A 15847-nucleotide genomic window follows, 5' to 3' on the forward strand; every position below is an offset into this window, starting at 1 on the left:
TGTGAAGTTTCTGAAACGAGAGAAAGGTTTCCATAAAATGTTACAAATCATTATAAGTCGCCTGTCGATGCACAATGTTTTAGCAATGCTGCATTTCAATAGTCAATGTTTATTCTAATATTTGATTGAATCCATATTCTCACTTACACAAGAAAAACGTGTTCGTATCCAAATCACACCCCAGTATAGAGGACATAGTATGCATCTACTTACTGTATAAATGCTGAAGGAAATAGCTGCAAAAATAATGCCGATTAGAAGGATTCACCATTTCGATCGATTATTGGAACAGGACTGACTGAAGTGGGAAGTGGGAGAATTAAGCTTCTTCAGTAGCGCGTGTGTTAGTTGACGAGCTATTGTTTCCACGTCGTGCATTTGTAGAAGTTTGGTGGCCACTCGAAATTGACAAATACTCAGAAAATTACCTTTATACCTTTATAGTATGTTTACATAGAGTTCAAACGCGCGCTACATGACTACTCTTTAAAGGGCGGTAGTCGTTGCGCCCAGGTCAAAACTCGTACTTGTGATTTCCATTAGAAGAGCGCATTGGATTGTGGGAAAATCAATGTTTATCGCCACCCTTTAACGTAGTGACCGTCGGTCATTATATTGCCAGGAACATGCATCCAAAAAGATAATTGGAAATAAATATATGTCAGCTTGGGATAAAAACAAAACATGCAGTGTGATATGGGTCCAACGCGACGCATACAGCGCGTGTAAAAAAACATTGAATGCTTGTACAGACGAAGTTTGAATGCGCGCACGCGCTACACGGCGACTATGGCGCTTCAAGAGTGTGTGGTTTGAGAGAGAATGACCAAAAGAGTCGTTGAGACAGGCACGTAGCGATAGATCCAAATAATTAATTTCTACTCCGGAGGTTCAAGAAGTTACAAATAATTTATTGCAATAAAATTATTGCATAATAATATAATAATTGCGTATATAGTTCAACAGTGATGTTGAAACGTTGTTATTGTTAACAGTTAATAGACAGGGAGAAATCGTCTTTTTTTCCTGTAAAAAGATTACACATTCAGTGGTGAGAGAAATACGCAATTCATGTGTGTCGCGCCCTCTAGCGACACAGTGCTTCAGGAATTGTAGTACATGTACATGCAACATGGGGCTCTTAGTACAATGTAGCTCAAAACAACCACTGCGTTTGTTTGTTTATTTATATGGTGCTCGTCATTTACAACATAGCTGTTCTCCTAAAAACTTTTTTGTTGTTGACAGACGACTACATACTCTTCCTGTCACTCATTTCGCTAGAGAGCGCGACTTATATGAAAGGAGATCCAGGCGTCCATATTCACCCGTGTCGTTATAATTTAAAGCGAGATTAAGCGTTGAGGGCGCTAATACCTGCATTAGACATTGCCAGGTTCAAACTGTGAATGATAGCATAATATATGACTACAATAAAGCAATATTTTATAATTGATTTGTGTTATGGATATATGAGTAAAAAACAAATTATAAATTAAGAAAATAAGAATAGCTGTCAATCTCATAAGTATGTTGCACAATACAATATCGTCCTGCGATGCTAGTATGTTTCCAATGACGTCACTATGCGTTCAATTTGATCGAGTGTTGTACATTCCACGCTGTAGTGAATATGTGAATATTACTTGGTCTTCATTCCGCCCTCACAGTGACGGGAACTCCTATTAATAATCGTACCAGTCCGTGACAACGTGCATATTGTAGAGTCTTGTGGTTAAACGGTGAAATCCAATACAGACATTTTTTTCACTATATATTTTGTATTATGAAATGTTTAAGAATTACATTTTGATTGTCTCAAAATAAGTGTGTGATGAATTATTATAACAGCGCCACCAGCGTCGGGATCTGATCATGCCACGCTGATAGTTTGTTTCTCTTCTTTGATATTGCTAGGTGACATCTCCTCCACTTCCCCGTCTTCCGCTTCTGGTTGTGATTGTCCAAGAATCTCCCATAAAGGGCGCTCTTTCCTTACTAGACTTTTTTCCAGTTCAATAAATCTTTGATCATCCACGCATTTTTTTCCTGCTTCGAATTCGTTCAATTGGTTCATGATTTCCCGTTCTCTTTCCGCCTCATTCTCGCTTCCTGGAATCCATTGGATGCCGTGCATATGTGTGAATCGTTCTCGGTGCGTGCCCTCCAACATAGTGCCTCCGTTCATACTCATTGTTCCGTTTATTGAGGGCAAAATTGAGATCTTCTCTAGTTCTTGAGCCAGAAAACTCGCACTTTTCTTTGGTTTTGCTAGAGGGCGCCTGACCTTAACATCTGGTTCTGTTTGTTTCATAACGATTTCTGGGAGAAACGGTACATGGGGTATGCCCATATCTCGGAGTTCTTGTTCTTTGCACGCTTGCTTTATGATAAAAGTTTGTTTTTGCATTTGTAAAAGTCGCTGGCTTCTTCGTTGATCTTTGTTAATTCTCATCAGCGACTTTTCCAGTATAAGGTTCTCCAGTTGATTGTCGTGTAACAATATTTTTGAAATATTGCTGACTGGTAAAGGTCCTTTGTTTTTCTTTTTCTTAGGTTGAGTCGGCATTCTGGATACAGTATATCCACCCCTTGTCGGTAGGTGGCGCACTTTGCTTGACAGGCGACGTCGCAGTTCAGTTACAACCTATGGAGGAAAAGGTCACGTGTTATTAATTATGTATAATCTTGTTTCAACAAATAACAGAATTATGACATTGTGGAAAAGCTTGGAAGAGAGGATTCCAGAGATTAGATGAAAAATAAACGAGTATGTGTTATATATAGCATCGAAAATGTGTAAGCCCCATTCTTCCCACTCATGTTATCTATGATGCAGCGTTTGGGATATGACAATGATCATATTCAAGTATGTACACATATTTATTTAAAGTGAGTGTATTTATTACTGGCAACGAATTCTACAGTCACAAAGAGCGTAAAAACCACGAAGAATTACATGAATAAAGTAAAAAGTTTGTATGTCATCTGAGTACACCCATACAATGTGCGTTTTATTTGTCATGCCGTATACCAGTGGTATTGCACCGTATCGTATCATATTGCATTGTACTGCAACAATATAGATCTGAGCACGCAGCCTTGACGTGCACATTTGAAGTAATTGACACATTTACCGCAATATTCATAAGAGAACTTTTAATCGTAATTGATGTTTTAATTTAGACTATTTCCCTTATTTGGTGATCGATATTTATTAAGTGTGTCATAATTGTCACCCATTTATTAACTATATTATATATTGTATTATATTATATATTTATATATTGTATTAATTGTATAACCGAGCAACGGCGGTGAGTTGGATCATCGGCGTTTCCTGTACCCTACTCAAAAAAGTGAATCATTGACTTGAATAGTGCGGTTGAGGTGCATTATGGGTAACTGAGACGAGAATAAATCATGAATATTATTGACTTATACAAACTACCACCACTAAATACACGTTTTAAATTTCAATAATTCGCCGATTTTGTTGTTATTCGATGACAGCGCCACCGTGTCATCAACAATAGTATTGACGAATGAATAATACATAAACGTAATAACTTGAAAAGCCTGAGAACTTGAATCAAGTACCTTCAGGTTTTAAAATAACAATTTGTTTCGTCGAGTTATTATATTCAAATAGTTAACGGTGTCATCGCAGTCCCAACAAATTAAACCGACTCAACATATCGAAAATGTACTCAAAATGTGACTGGCCGCCATTTTCAAAACATGTCGATTTTCACTCACAAAGCTAAAACGTACTTATTTTGGTATCATATTTAGAACATATGCATGCCATCCATTGTAACAAGTTGTTTTTCTTTAAAATATATAGGATTACTGCGCCTTGATATCTACAATTTGTGATGTGAAACCTTTATGCGATTGAAGCATATTTTGAGCATGACGCCATAGCCTATTTATGCGGATAACAATGACATACTATTTTAGAAAACTGTTTAATCCATTTTGTTTACGGCTAGCGCAAAGCAGCTATCGGTTTTCATAGCCTAAATTGTTATTTTATTTATTCATTTTATTTTGTCGATTGGATTGTACCGAATAAAGATGTGAAACTGACATCCTGCAGTTACTCTAGGGTGGCCGGTATGAATTGCGCGAGTTTGGAAATAGACAACAGAGAAGCTTCTGCACGCCGGTTGAACCTGCCTCGTTTTGAGACAGTTGACTCAGATATCGTTGTTCGAGCGAAATCCATCCACAACTTTGAACCGCGAATACACATACGTGAGTTCGATTGGGTCGTATATAGTCTGTTGAACTGTCACTGTACCAAAACCGAGAACAATTAAACGAATTCGGTGTATATAAATCGTACTGACGGGTAGCGACTCAGTAAACACAACATTGACTTTCAATGCTTGGATACAAAACATATTTACCCCCCCCCCAAAAAAAAATAAGAAAGAGATGGGTGTATAATCACACTACAAAAGCGTACAATTGAAGTGATGGGCGTGGCGTTCTTAACCGCTTCATTAGCGAACAATGGCGTGAATGTGTAAGACGGGTTTATTCCCTTATATGCAACTATAGGAAGGCGCTAATAACAGAAATAACAGTCTTTAGGGTAGGAGGAAATAAATACGAAATGGACATAATTCATGCAATATAGAACAGAGAACACTGAATGCAGTGTAATATATCCACCTTCGAAAATAATCTGACATATATGCGTTAACAACTCCCAGTAAGACAGTGACATCGTAGATTGAAGTCGAATTGACAAAATGTCGATGTAAAGTACACGAAAACAACATTTAGTGGCACTGGAAATAACAGCCAACATACTCGCAGTTTAGAAAAACTAGACACACGGATTATGCAAATTTATATTTGTCGGGTGGGGGAATAGGTCGTAAATTTGAGATGATCCTCAATGATAAGGCTTTTGAATGATACAAAAAAAAAAACGTCATTAGTCCTACTGACACAAAGCTGTGAGGTGTATAACCATGGTTACCCGACGCACATGACCTAGCAATGATATCACTTACAAATATAGACAAAAAAATAGTAATTCAATTTACTGCAAGTTCTTCACGCAAGACCTCTTCTGAATGTCGTCACGGTGGGATTGCAAATAAATCTACCAACTCCCCATATCCCTTTATTTAATTCAGGCGCCTACTTTATTATATGTGCGTTGCGACCGGAATGTACAAAACTAAAAAAAAAATAGATGAAATAATGTAACGAATACGACAGTTTGTGTCATCACTACCGTTGCTAAGAAATCGTGCCTGAAGACTTAAGTATGTACGGTCGAGAACTTACAGTTCACTTGAGTATATTTCAAGTATATTTCAAGTACATGTCCAGTCGCACTGTTTCTAGTTTTCAGTATTCTCACACATATACTATGTAGCCGAACAATTTGCGTTTAGAAGCTCTCGTGTTGCTATGACAACGCAGCGAGAGTCGCTACCTCCATGGCTTCAAGAGAGTTTTTTTTTTAATGAAAAATGTATGTTTACAAATTATGTGCTAGTGGAGTATTAATTTATCAACAGAAACGTAATCGGTTTCACATTTATGCGTCTGATCGATACTAGACTCCGCCACTAAAGCAATCTGGATATTCGTATTTGTTATGAAAATCACGTTTGTTAGTGAAACTGCAGGTATTTACACACTACGCACGTGACGGTAGTCAGAATGCATACCCAGTATGCTTTGCGCTACAAGTTGCGACAATTTAATCAACTGCAATTTGTAGTGAAAAGTGTTTCACGATAACGATCGGTTCACGTGATCAACTCTAGGAAGGTTATTGTTGAGTGAACGATGTTAAAATAATGAAGGCAACACATACTTATATTATAGTCTGGAGTGCCGCAGGTGACGTGGACGGTTATAACACGAACCATCTATAAGACGTGAAATAAACATCATGGCTTGTTTGCTACTATAATTTCACATCACGTGTAAGCGTCTACAAATTAAGGCTCAACAAGCATCTGAATATATTTTTGTTATTAATGATAGATCTAAAAAACGGATTTCAATAGAAAAACGCTATAATCTTTATAATATTACTGTGATGAGGCAGCGTCGTGACGTGGGATTCAATGTTCAGAACATATCGGCATTTTCTGAAAGAATCAACTTCATAAGTTGCGAACCGCGATCCCAGCTGTGTTTGTAGATTGCTGACTTAACTCGTACTGCAAACGTGTGTGCTCATTTGGACTTACATGCACAATGTGCTTATTAAAAAAAATAGTTTTTTAATTCTGCTTAATACATTTTCAGGTTAGGGTGCGTAACACGCAAACTACTAGTATGTATGAAAATATCTAACATCTGGGCATTTATGTATAACCGTAGGTAACCATGGCGACTACGTATTATATTATACGAGAGCATAACAATGAGACCAGACCTATAGTCAATTTAATACTATCAATCGTGAAATTATGCATTATCCCCCATTCATTACTCGTATGATGAATGAAGACCGATAATGGATGTAGTCTTTGTTTATATCAATATTTCACCATCTATACTAAAATAAACACTAAATACGATGTTAAAGATGTATATTGTATGTCATATATTATTAGTCGGGGTACATTGTGTTTTCCCCGAGGAATGTGTACGTGAATAGATTCCGTGTAACTATCATTGCGATATGGCGTGTGTTGAAATATAACCATGGCGCGAGCAACTGTTCTGCCGATCAGAGTGATATGTACTTCAACCAGCTTGAAGACAATTATCAATTAATCAATACCCCCAATCCATCATCATAACCACAAACTCGCTATTCGCCAAATAAATGAATAAATAAACGGATACGAGATGTTGATCACAAATACCGTAGACGCGAATGGGTTTGTTTCACGTCATCGACACAAAGACAAGCGATGTTGCTGATGTACCTGTACATACACACGCTTCCGCAAGGAAATAAGACAGTTCCATGTTACTAGTTTCATGGTTGTCAAAAGTCCATGGCACCGAGTGTGGTCTACGTGTTGGAAAACCCAAGGCCAGTACAAATATATGTACATACCTGTAACTATGTCTATATACACTGTGTGTGCAGTTATTCCAGTAATAAACAACCCGTCATTCGTCACCCGTGACTGTGTTTCTCTCTATCTCTCGCTCCCCACTTCAAGTTCCTAGCAACGGCACATCTCCCGACAGCCAACGCGACTTAATGTGAATAATATTGGCCACCTCATACGTGAAATATCTCCCCAAGTTGGCTGTCACGCGATGTTTTCAGATAATATAATTTTATTGTCTCTTTTTGTTTATCTAAAACCGACCAATCATAACTGACTCTCGTTTCGTGTAATAGTTGTCAATGACCGACGGGATATCGCGACTTGGCGAAACTATTAAAAATACAGGGAGTGCAGCTATCCAAGTAGGAGACAAGCATCGCCATAATAAATATTATACTACTAAAACGACGATAATGGATTAGCCGCTTGGTCATAAAATGGTTACAGTGCCCTCTACATTGTACCACGCACGGAAAACAACTCTGTTAAAAACGCAAACTGACCATCTTCACGAATCCAATTAGGAGACACTTGTTGCTGTCCATTAAAAAAATGAACCACTCCATTCATAAGTGAGATTTATGATTATGATTACTAGTATGCTAGTACGTATAAAAAAGTCTGCCATAATAACATCAACAAAGTATTTCCTGGAGCGTACGGTCTCAGGTATTCATTTCCTATTAAGTTGAAATTGGATTATATTGTCCGGTACTGGGCTTCATTGGGTAATGACTGCATTGCCGTTAATGGCAACCATTAGAGACTGGCAACGGTCGGGTATTACATATGAAAATATCAAGAAGCGATGCCACTTGAATTATTATTATCACTATTATATATATGTAAAAGTTATTGCTAACTGACACAAACATTTCATAAAAGATATGTACATGTTGTTATGCTGCTTAAAATATAGAATTCATAGGATAATTGTGAACATATGGTTGATATTCACGTCCGTTCAATTATATACACTGACTGCTAGCGAGTAATGATTGATAGGTGATTTTATCCTATAATATAATGAGCATATTCGATAGTTATTAAATTGGCGATATCGCCATGACGCCGTGACCCGCAAAGTGATGACAGATCATATGTAATTTATCTATATGCTTTATCTATTATTAGCTACACTGCGTACGTGCTCACCGTGATCGGCATTATTCGAAAACTTTTATTATACTAGGGATTTAACAAGATAGCAGGTGTGAACAAAACAGTCGGTCTGTTCTTGCTTTCTCATGCTCGGCCAGTACTTGAATTTACGATGATTAACCGCCCAGTTCATGCTGTAATTACACATTTGGTTGCAATACATTTTTTTATGTTCTACGTCAGTTTTATTTTGTATTGTAGTGTATTGTACTTGTATTATATTTTATTCTTAATTTAAAATAGGCCAGAGTATCACCTGAACAACGTCGATGCATACAATGTATGGCAAATAACAACGTAACCGCGGCTACTCTGGTCTAAAGAAACGAAATGTTGATCACACATCGCAAATTCCGCAAAGTCTGCACATTGAAAAGAAAGTATACACAGCGGCCAATAAGTATTAGGTAAACGCAACCAAACAGAAAACCTCAAACAAACAACGCGACATTTAAATGGTAAAACGGCAAACATAGGTTGTTCCCAAACTCTAAGTCCAAAACAGATCGTGTTGCTATGGTAACATGAACTGGCTAAATTCCAGAAAACGGGATTAGGAATATTATTAATTATATAATGCACCATTTGAAGCATGAATGCGATATTGTTCAGATGATTATATTAGCTGACTGATTCTCGTCATGCCAAGTTGTTGTTGCAATTATTATGGTCACAGATCATCGAAAGACTCTGGTTAAGAGGCCTTGTACTTAAACATTGACAAGTATACAATTATATAAGATATTTCAACCAATAGTGCAGTGTCAAATTTATTACCCTAGACTATTCCTCCCGGTGTTATCTCTGTCGCCCCGACGAATGGTCTGGGTACAAATTTAGGGTTGTGTTTTCTTTAATTTCAACAGTACGACTTTGGCAGGAACAGGAAAAAATGATGCGCGAACTCATTCGAAACGACGCGCATGTTGCTAGAGACGAACCATTTATTCCTCTGTTTCGGCCTTCTTGGAAAACTGGTTTTATTTGTTATCAAATTAAATTATAATACATGTAATACGAGATGGAATGTCTCCTTTTGTGTAGAAAACAATGACGTCATTCTGTGCGATGCTACTAATATATTGACACCATTGTTCTCTTGCAGAGTCAGCCTATCTTGTAATATGCGAAATATGTGGAACCAGAATGTTTGCATTTTGTATTTAAGAATTCACAAAACACACCGATATGACGTAACTTGAATTTGACCCGAGTTTCAGTGTGAGGGATATGATGACAATAGTGTACCTGAATAAAAACTGACTATAACGAGTTTTTAGAGTGGCCAATCTGAACAGACGATAACACTTCATTAAACCCAATATACAACTCAAATCAATCGTGAAATGCTATGTGCTTTTGAAAAGATGTACGCATGGAATGGAAATATGCATACTGCGCCGTTATCTACAAACAGATTGCGATATTGGTGGTTGGGTATAACACCTTCCGTGGCTGTACCGTTTCGTACCAACAGTATGGTCGTCTATTGTAATACTAGTAACATTATGTAAATGTATCCACATTGATTGATCTATATGGCAGACACAAAGTGAAACTATTACAGAAAAACACAACATAAGCAAATATACTTTTTATAATTATGTTTAACTTAGATATTGTAATGTTTCTCTTGTTCTGCATTTGTCACGTCTCGAGCACGGCTTCGTATCGCTGTGTCCCGGTGTACCTTTTACTTTGTCCCGGGTTTTTGTCGGTGGTCACCCTGTCATCAGACCGGTAAAGGATGTTGATCCTTTGCGTGTTTCCGGTGTATATTACGAGGGGTGTTGGTGTGGGTCATTTTGCCTCTTAGATACCGGTCGGTACATGTTTTTCGTATACGTCCACGGTGTGATATCGACGTGCGTCGCACAGTGTAGTCTCGTTCGTATAGTGGTCGTTCTAAACTGTACATAGCATGCTGTGTTTCTGTTCGTGAATAATTTGTATTGAGTGAGACAGAATAACATTCCACTAAACACAGAAGGCTTATTGAATCATGGGGGTAATTTTTCAAAGACTGTAACAAAATCCGTAATTAAACTCTTCTGCTGAAATTCATTCGGTGTAAGGAAAAAGAACAATCAGCTGATGGAATCGAGAAATGTCAGTTCGTAACCTGACAAATACACACGATTCATTCGCTGTCGAATCCCGTTTCTGTGTAGTATAGTAGTTGCGCCTAAGGCGTTAAACTAAGCCAACTGTCTATGTTTGTATTACCACTTCGACCCATTTAAATTGGCATGGCCTGTATGTTATTTGTTCCCAACATACTGGTGTAGGACTGATCGTAAATAAATAAATACAACATACACATATACTGATAATGTACGTGGTGACAGTGAGCGCACACGGCAAGCCGGGGACGAAATATCATTATAACTCAAGACGTCTATTCTCTATTGGTCTTAACCTTTCGGTCTGAGTGATATACGCCGTAATGCGATTGCCCAATATATTAAATTTAATTTGAGTAGCATCTTGTTCAGATCGTGCTCTGACCCGTGAGGGACACCCCATTACAATAGCAGCTACACAATGTACCGTAAGGACATATCAATTGTCATGTCTTCTATTTGAAACCACGCACAGCGGACCGTCTTCTCTAAATTTATATGGTATACTAGTTTAAATTCTCGCTATAGCGATATATATATATATATGTAAATTACAAGTTTTGCTACTGTGAGCAATTCTAAGTACGACCGAATGTTTCGGTAACTTTCGTACGAGTTCGTCTCCGTCACGTTAGAACTTATTTTATCGTGGCAGGCGTATGCGTAATCATTAGATGAGAAAGAATAATTAAATAACAAGACATACCTTAAAGTTAGTGGTGAACTTATCAGCGGACAAATCAAACACAACTCAATCCACTAAAATGCATCTCACCTCTTTACTCCAGTGGAATAGCGCGGAGTGATTTCTGCACAACTGTGCACCGCTTCGTGTGTTTAGTGTCTTATAGTTCGTCTGCTTATTTCCATGACAATAAGCGGCCATTGTTATCACAATAACAGTTTATTTAGAATCTTTTCACGTAGTATAGTCGGTGGACAATGAGAAAAGCTATTGTGGCAAACAGTGAATGCAACATAGCCGATTAAATGACTTTAAGGGCGCTCTGTCGGCGGAACTGGCCACACCGTGTTATGACGCACCTGTTTGAGACGCTGATTACCGGATACAGTAAACACCGACGTCACGACTGTGCAATGCAATGTACTTTTTTTCTTCTCGCCACGGTGTCGAACGGACAGTTATTTTTATATAATAATACACGTGGATTAAATGTGACTAAAACCACCTGTTTGATTGCACTGTTAGTTATATCCGAACTGGAACTGCCCCTTTAGCGAACTGGGCGAACAGAGGAGCAGGCAGTCGTCGGCAATCTCACATACACAACAAATGACTGGATACGAGAAGTTGAATATATGATCACGCTTCGTTTTAATCAGAGTCCATTTTTTAATATTTAAATCAACGAGAATTGATATTTTTTTCCACCTAATAAGTACAAATTCGAAACTGTTTATCGATTTAATATAGTGGAGTTTTGAAACTTATATATTGTCTTGAAACAGTAACTAATGATGTTTGTAGATATCCCCCCCACACATGCACAAAACAGTTACACCACGGCGCCAAAGACTCCGTGCAATACTGGTTAATGCATTCCTAAATCAACCGCTATCCTAGTACATAACTGTATTGAAATCGGACAATATACTCGGATAAGTGCAATGCCCCTTCAGTGAAAGCATAGCTTTTGTAGGCGTAACAACGTGAATTCGGGATTGATGGTTGACATCTTTTCAATGTAAACAGCGTGCACTGTGGTGTCTATTCAAGCCGTCTATTGAAACTTCCCAGTTAAGAAGTACTAGTCTTGAATACAAGGGCCACTCCTAAACCGTTCAAAACAAAAGCTGATAACGATTTTGTTAGGATACTTCTGATGTTGTTTGCACGCCCTATATACTATACAGACTATATTATGATCAGAAATGAGCAAATTTTAGCAATTTTTAAGTCCATGTGAACGGACAGAGGGCGGCACGATATCACCAGTGTTGTCCTGCACTGTTAAATGAACTGATGACCGACGTACTGTGCGGGGATAATTGCCACGTTCGGAGTTTATTTTTTCATTAATGCAGATATCAAAATAATTAACCTCACCACGACCACCTCACTGTGTGTGTATCCTTCTGGTTGCCTAGCAACCACCTGTCTTATCTAATCGGGTGCTGGTACTTGTGAAGGAGAGCATTCATATTAATCAAAATTGCCGCTAAGCTATTCGCCATTATAGTTATACACGTACCGTTCCGTGTTTATTGTATTGCAAAGCATAAAGGGAAGACGATTCCCCTGGAGGGACGGGGGTGGCTACGAATGTTACACGCATCATGTGCGAGAATCTCGGTTTGCATGCCATCCCAGATCCAGCAGTATATGTTCAATTGTTTCCTTATCGAAACTGTTATTTTTGTACTTATCTAGTTGTGTTGTTTTGTGTCTACTTATATTTTAACATCGTGGTTGATTTACAAATCCACATGAGAAGAAAGTGAGTGTGTTGGTATGTTGATGACAATGCCACATACTCGCTACATAGTTACTACCACCAACTCGTTCTATTGTTTCTTGGCATTGCGTTAAAATTCCAGGGTGAATACCATTACAGTTATAATTGTGACAATGACTATTCCAAGCGAAAAGATCGCATCTTGTGTTCTCTGAGGTTGAAATTTGAAATGACCTCGTTATTCCGCGACAGAGTTCACCAAAAGAACTGTGTCCAAACATATATCTATCACACAACTGCATGACTGATAAACGTTTTATTTCGAAGCACATCGGACTTGTTTGGCGCAGTTTTGTGCATGCACGAACAAATGACTGCGTGAGTTGTGAAACAAAGTCGAACGAGCCTACAATTTATTTATAAATACTATCAGAATGTCGCGGGCATCAGATACCCATACATGGTCTTTTAAATGCCTATATAACACACCAAGTTCACATCACTTTATTCTGGGTACGTTGTATACTAACAATCAAGGGATTCATATCAACTTGATTGAACGCTCGTTTAAAACAACATTTGAGACATGCGTTGCCGTGAAACCCAGATACCAGGTTATTAATGGATAGTCCCGCCAGTTACATGAAAGCCCTTTGTAAATTCAACTATCAGGATTACACCTATTTCAGACAGCTGTATTGTTTGTCGCGATCTCTGCCGCTATCCAGTTGTCATGGTTACTGCGTCAACACTCTTATAATGGTTCCCAAGTATGTGGTTTAAATGAACACTAAAGCCTGACCATATACTTAATATATAAAGTTCATCTACCGGCTGATTTCAAGTGGAGTTTTACGATATAGATTTAATATTAAACGAATAGTTTTTATTTTGAGGAGACACCATTATTTGGCTTCAACAACCAACTCAACCCCGTTGATGGGGCACTTTGTGTGACTAACGAACAATAAAGCGCCGGTTCACGAGATAACACAATCTTTACTATAGTACTAGTATTATTTATTTGGCGATATCTTGTATTTAAATTAATAATACGCATCGGGGCTGATAAGTAAAATTAATTAATAAGAACATGTCATTTTTTTCATTGACGAATCCAGTAAATATGATATACTTTTAAAAACAGTGAACAAATAATGGCATTAATAGTATGCTAATTGCACTAAATAACAGTTCTGTAATTTGAATTAATGAAATCGTGTTATTTCTTTTCTATTGATTTGTTACTATATGTAGTATATAATGAATTTCGATTATTATCGCCCTATTTTTCCCTATGATGTTTCGTTTGTAGTATTGTTTGCTAATCACAAATAGGCCCCAGACACGCTAAAATTACGGTTGTTCGGTTTACCATTTTCAACTCATGGAACCAGGTAAAACATGTGAGGCGCGTAATTCTCACTAGATCAACACTCGGCATAGTTCCGTTGTAGTGAGTAATGTTTATCTATGTTTAGTAGAAGACCCTTGTTTGGTCGCGGCACTCGGATAGCCAAGTGACGACGTTGTCATAGTTACAGCACGACTTTGACGTGAGATTATAGACTATGTACAATCTAAGGTAAGTGTGCGTTTCGAACTTTATATTCAATCGATTGGAGGTTGAATGGTGAATGCACTGCTGGACGATCTCTAGCGTACCCTTCTCGCGGGACCTGTCTGTTGACTTTCCTGTGGTGTAACAATAAGGGCATCCCTTGTAGCTGTCTGGGGAAGCCATATTGGAAGGAAAAGGTGTATGCTGTCAATAAGTATGCCCTCGTTTCGGTCTACACATAAACTGACTCACTTAAATCAAATCTAAACCCAGTCAAATTAACTGCCCATTCAATGGATTTGTACTCACCTTCTAATAATTCTACCTGCGTTCCATTCAGCTAGATGTCTTTTCAGGTCTGATGTACAGTCAATTACAGTGTATTTTCCAACACAATAGAATATGTTTTATATCAGAATAATACTCGACGTAACCTCGATTTTAACATCACAAGACAGCTTTTAAAATAAACACAATGTAACAAGTAGTTTCAACTTTTCCTCCATTGTGTGAAATGTCGTCATCAAACTGACCGTGTCCCCATATAATGGCTATAAATCCAAATGAATTGCGAAGGTTGCTAGAAGGGGGGAGGAAATTGGTTGTTTTCCGCGTGTATCCGCTTCTTCAAAGGTAATATATTAAAGCACTTTGTGCCGGAAAGGTATATTAGGTATATTAAATACCGCGTGTCTGAATGCATTTACTATTTCAAATTGAAATGTCGGAAATGAAGAAAACACCCAAGATTCGACCTTGTGATTGATGAGTGTGTTGACAGTGGTGATTGGCCAATATTGGTTTGAAAGGTTTCCTTCAGGGGTTCGTGGGAATATACTGAGTCATTATCTTTCGTCCGTGAATAAATGTACAAGTGACTGCGTGGATAGACCGCTGTCTCTATTATGACAATCAGCGGGTTGCAGCTATGTGACCAGAGTAACGAATTGGTGACTTTTCTATTAACATAAAAAAATAACGACAGTAGTATGGATGGCGTCTGTCAGGTTTTCGGTTTCACGGCCTTTTAAAAACAAACACAGTAGCATGTTACATCTTGAGCACGTCATCAGAGTATCTTGAATTCAGTGGTCGCGTCACGCTATTGATATATAAACTAGGTACTTTTGTAGATCGGCTCGGTTTACACATTTTACATTGTTTTACTAACTGCACTTAAAGTAGGAGGGTCGTCACCTGCGCACGCGCGGGAATTGAGTCCCAGGCGACGATAACAACACACGCTAAAAATGCAAAAACTCATGGATAGACGCTTGTTTGTAAACAACGACACGCTGTGCGCAGGTGACGACTCCCCCGCTTTAAGCTAACAACGTCATCATGGATATAGCATGGATTATGTTTGTCTTTAACTGATTCGAATATGCGACAGCATAGCGGTACGTAACCTTCACTTTAACAGCATTTGACCTCAATGACAACATGTAATCTATCTTATTGACGCGACTGAAATCCACGAAAATTACGATGGCCACTCGAGCTGCGAAGCCCAGAGCAGAGACAAAGCATTAC

The 15847-nt window shown here is 38.2% G+C and overlaps 1 protein-coding gene across 3 annotated transcripts; it reads right to left on the reverse strand.

The window, feature by feature from the left end:
* Positions 1–890: 890 nt before the first annotated feature.
* LOC144356254 (uncharacterized) lies at positions 891–14993 on the reverse strand. 3 transcript variants are annotated; one of them, XM_078011125.2, is made up of 2 exons: positions 14624–14993; positions 891–2647 (listed from the first exon to the last, which is right to left on the reverse strand). In XM_078011125.2, exon 2 carries the CDS (start codon positions 2567–2569, stop codon positions 1874–1876), a length of 696 nt encoding a protein of 231 aa, XP_077867251.1. In that variant the 5' UTR covers positions 2570–2647; positions 14624–14993; the 3' UTR covers positions 891–1873. The 3 variants fall into 3 exon arrangements, with proteins under 3 accessions (XP_077867251.1, XP_077867249.1, XP_077867250.1); XM_078011123.2 differs by lacking the exon at positions 14624–14993 and adding an exon at positions 11043–11178; XM_078011124.2 differs by lacking the exon at positions 14624–14993 and adding an exon at positions 7052–7294.
* Positions 14994–15847: the final 854 nt, after the last annotated feature.

This window comes from Saccoglossus kowalevskii, chromosome 6 (genome assembly GCF_978046115.1).
Source record: "Saccoglossus kowalevskii chromosome 6, keSacKowa6.1, whole genome shotgun sequence".
NCBI lineage: Eukaryota > Metazoa > Hemichordata > Enteropneusta > Harrimaniidae > Saccoglossus > Saccoglossus kowalevskii.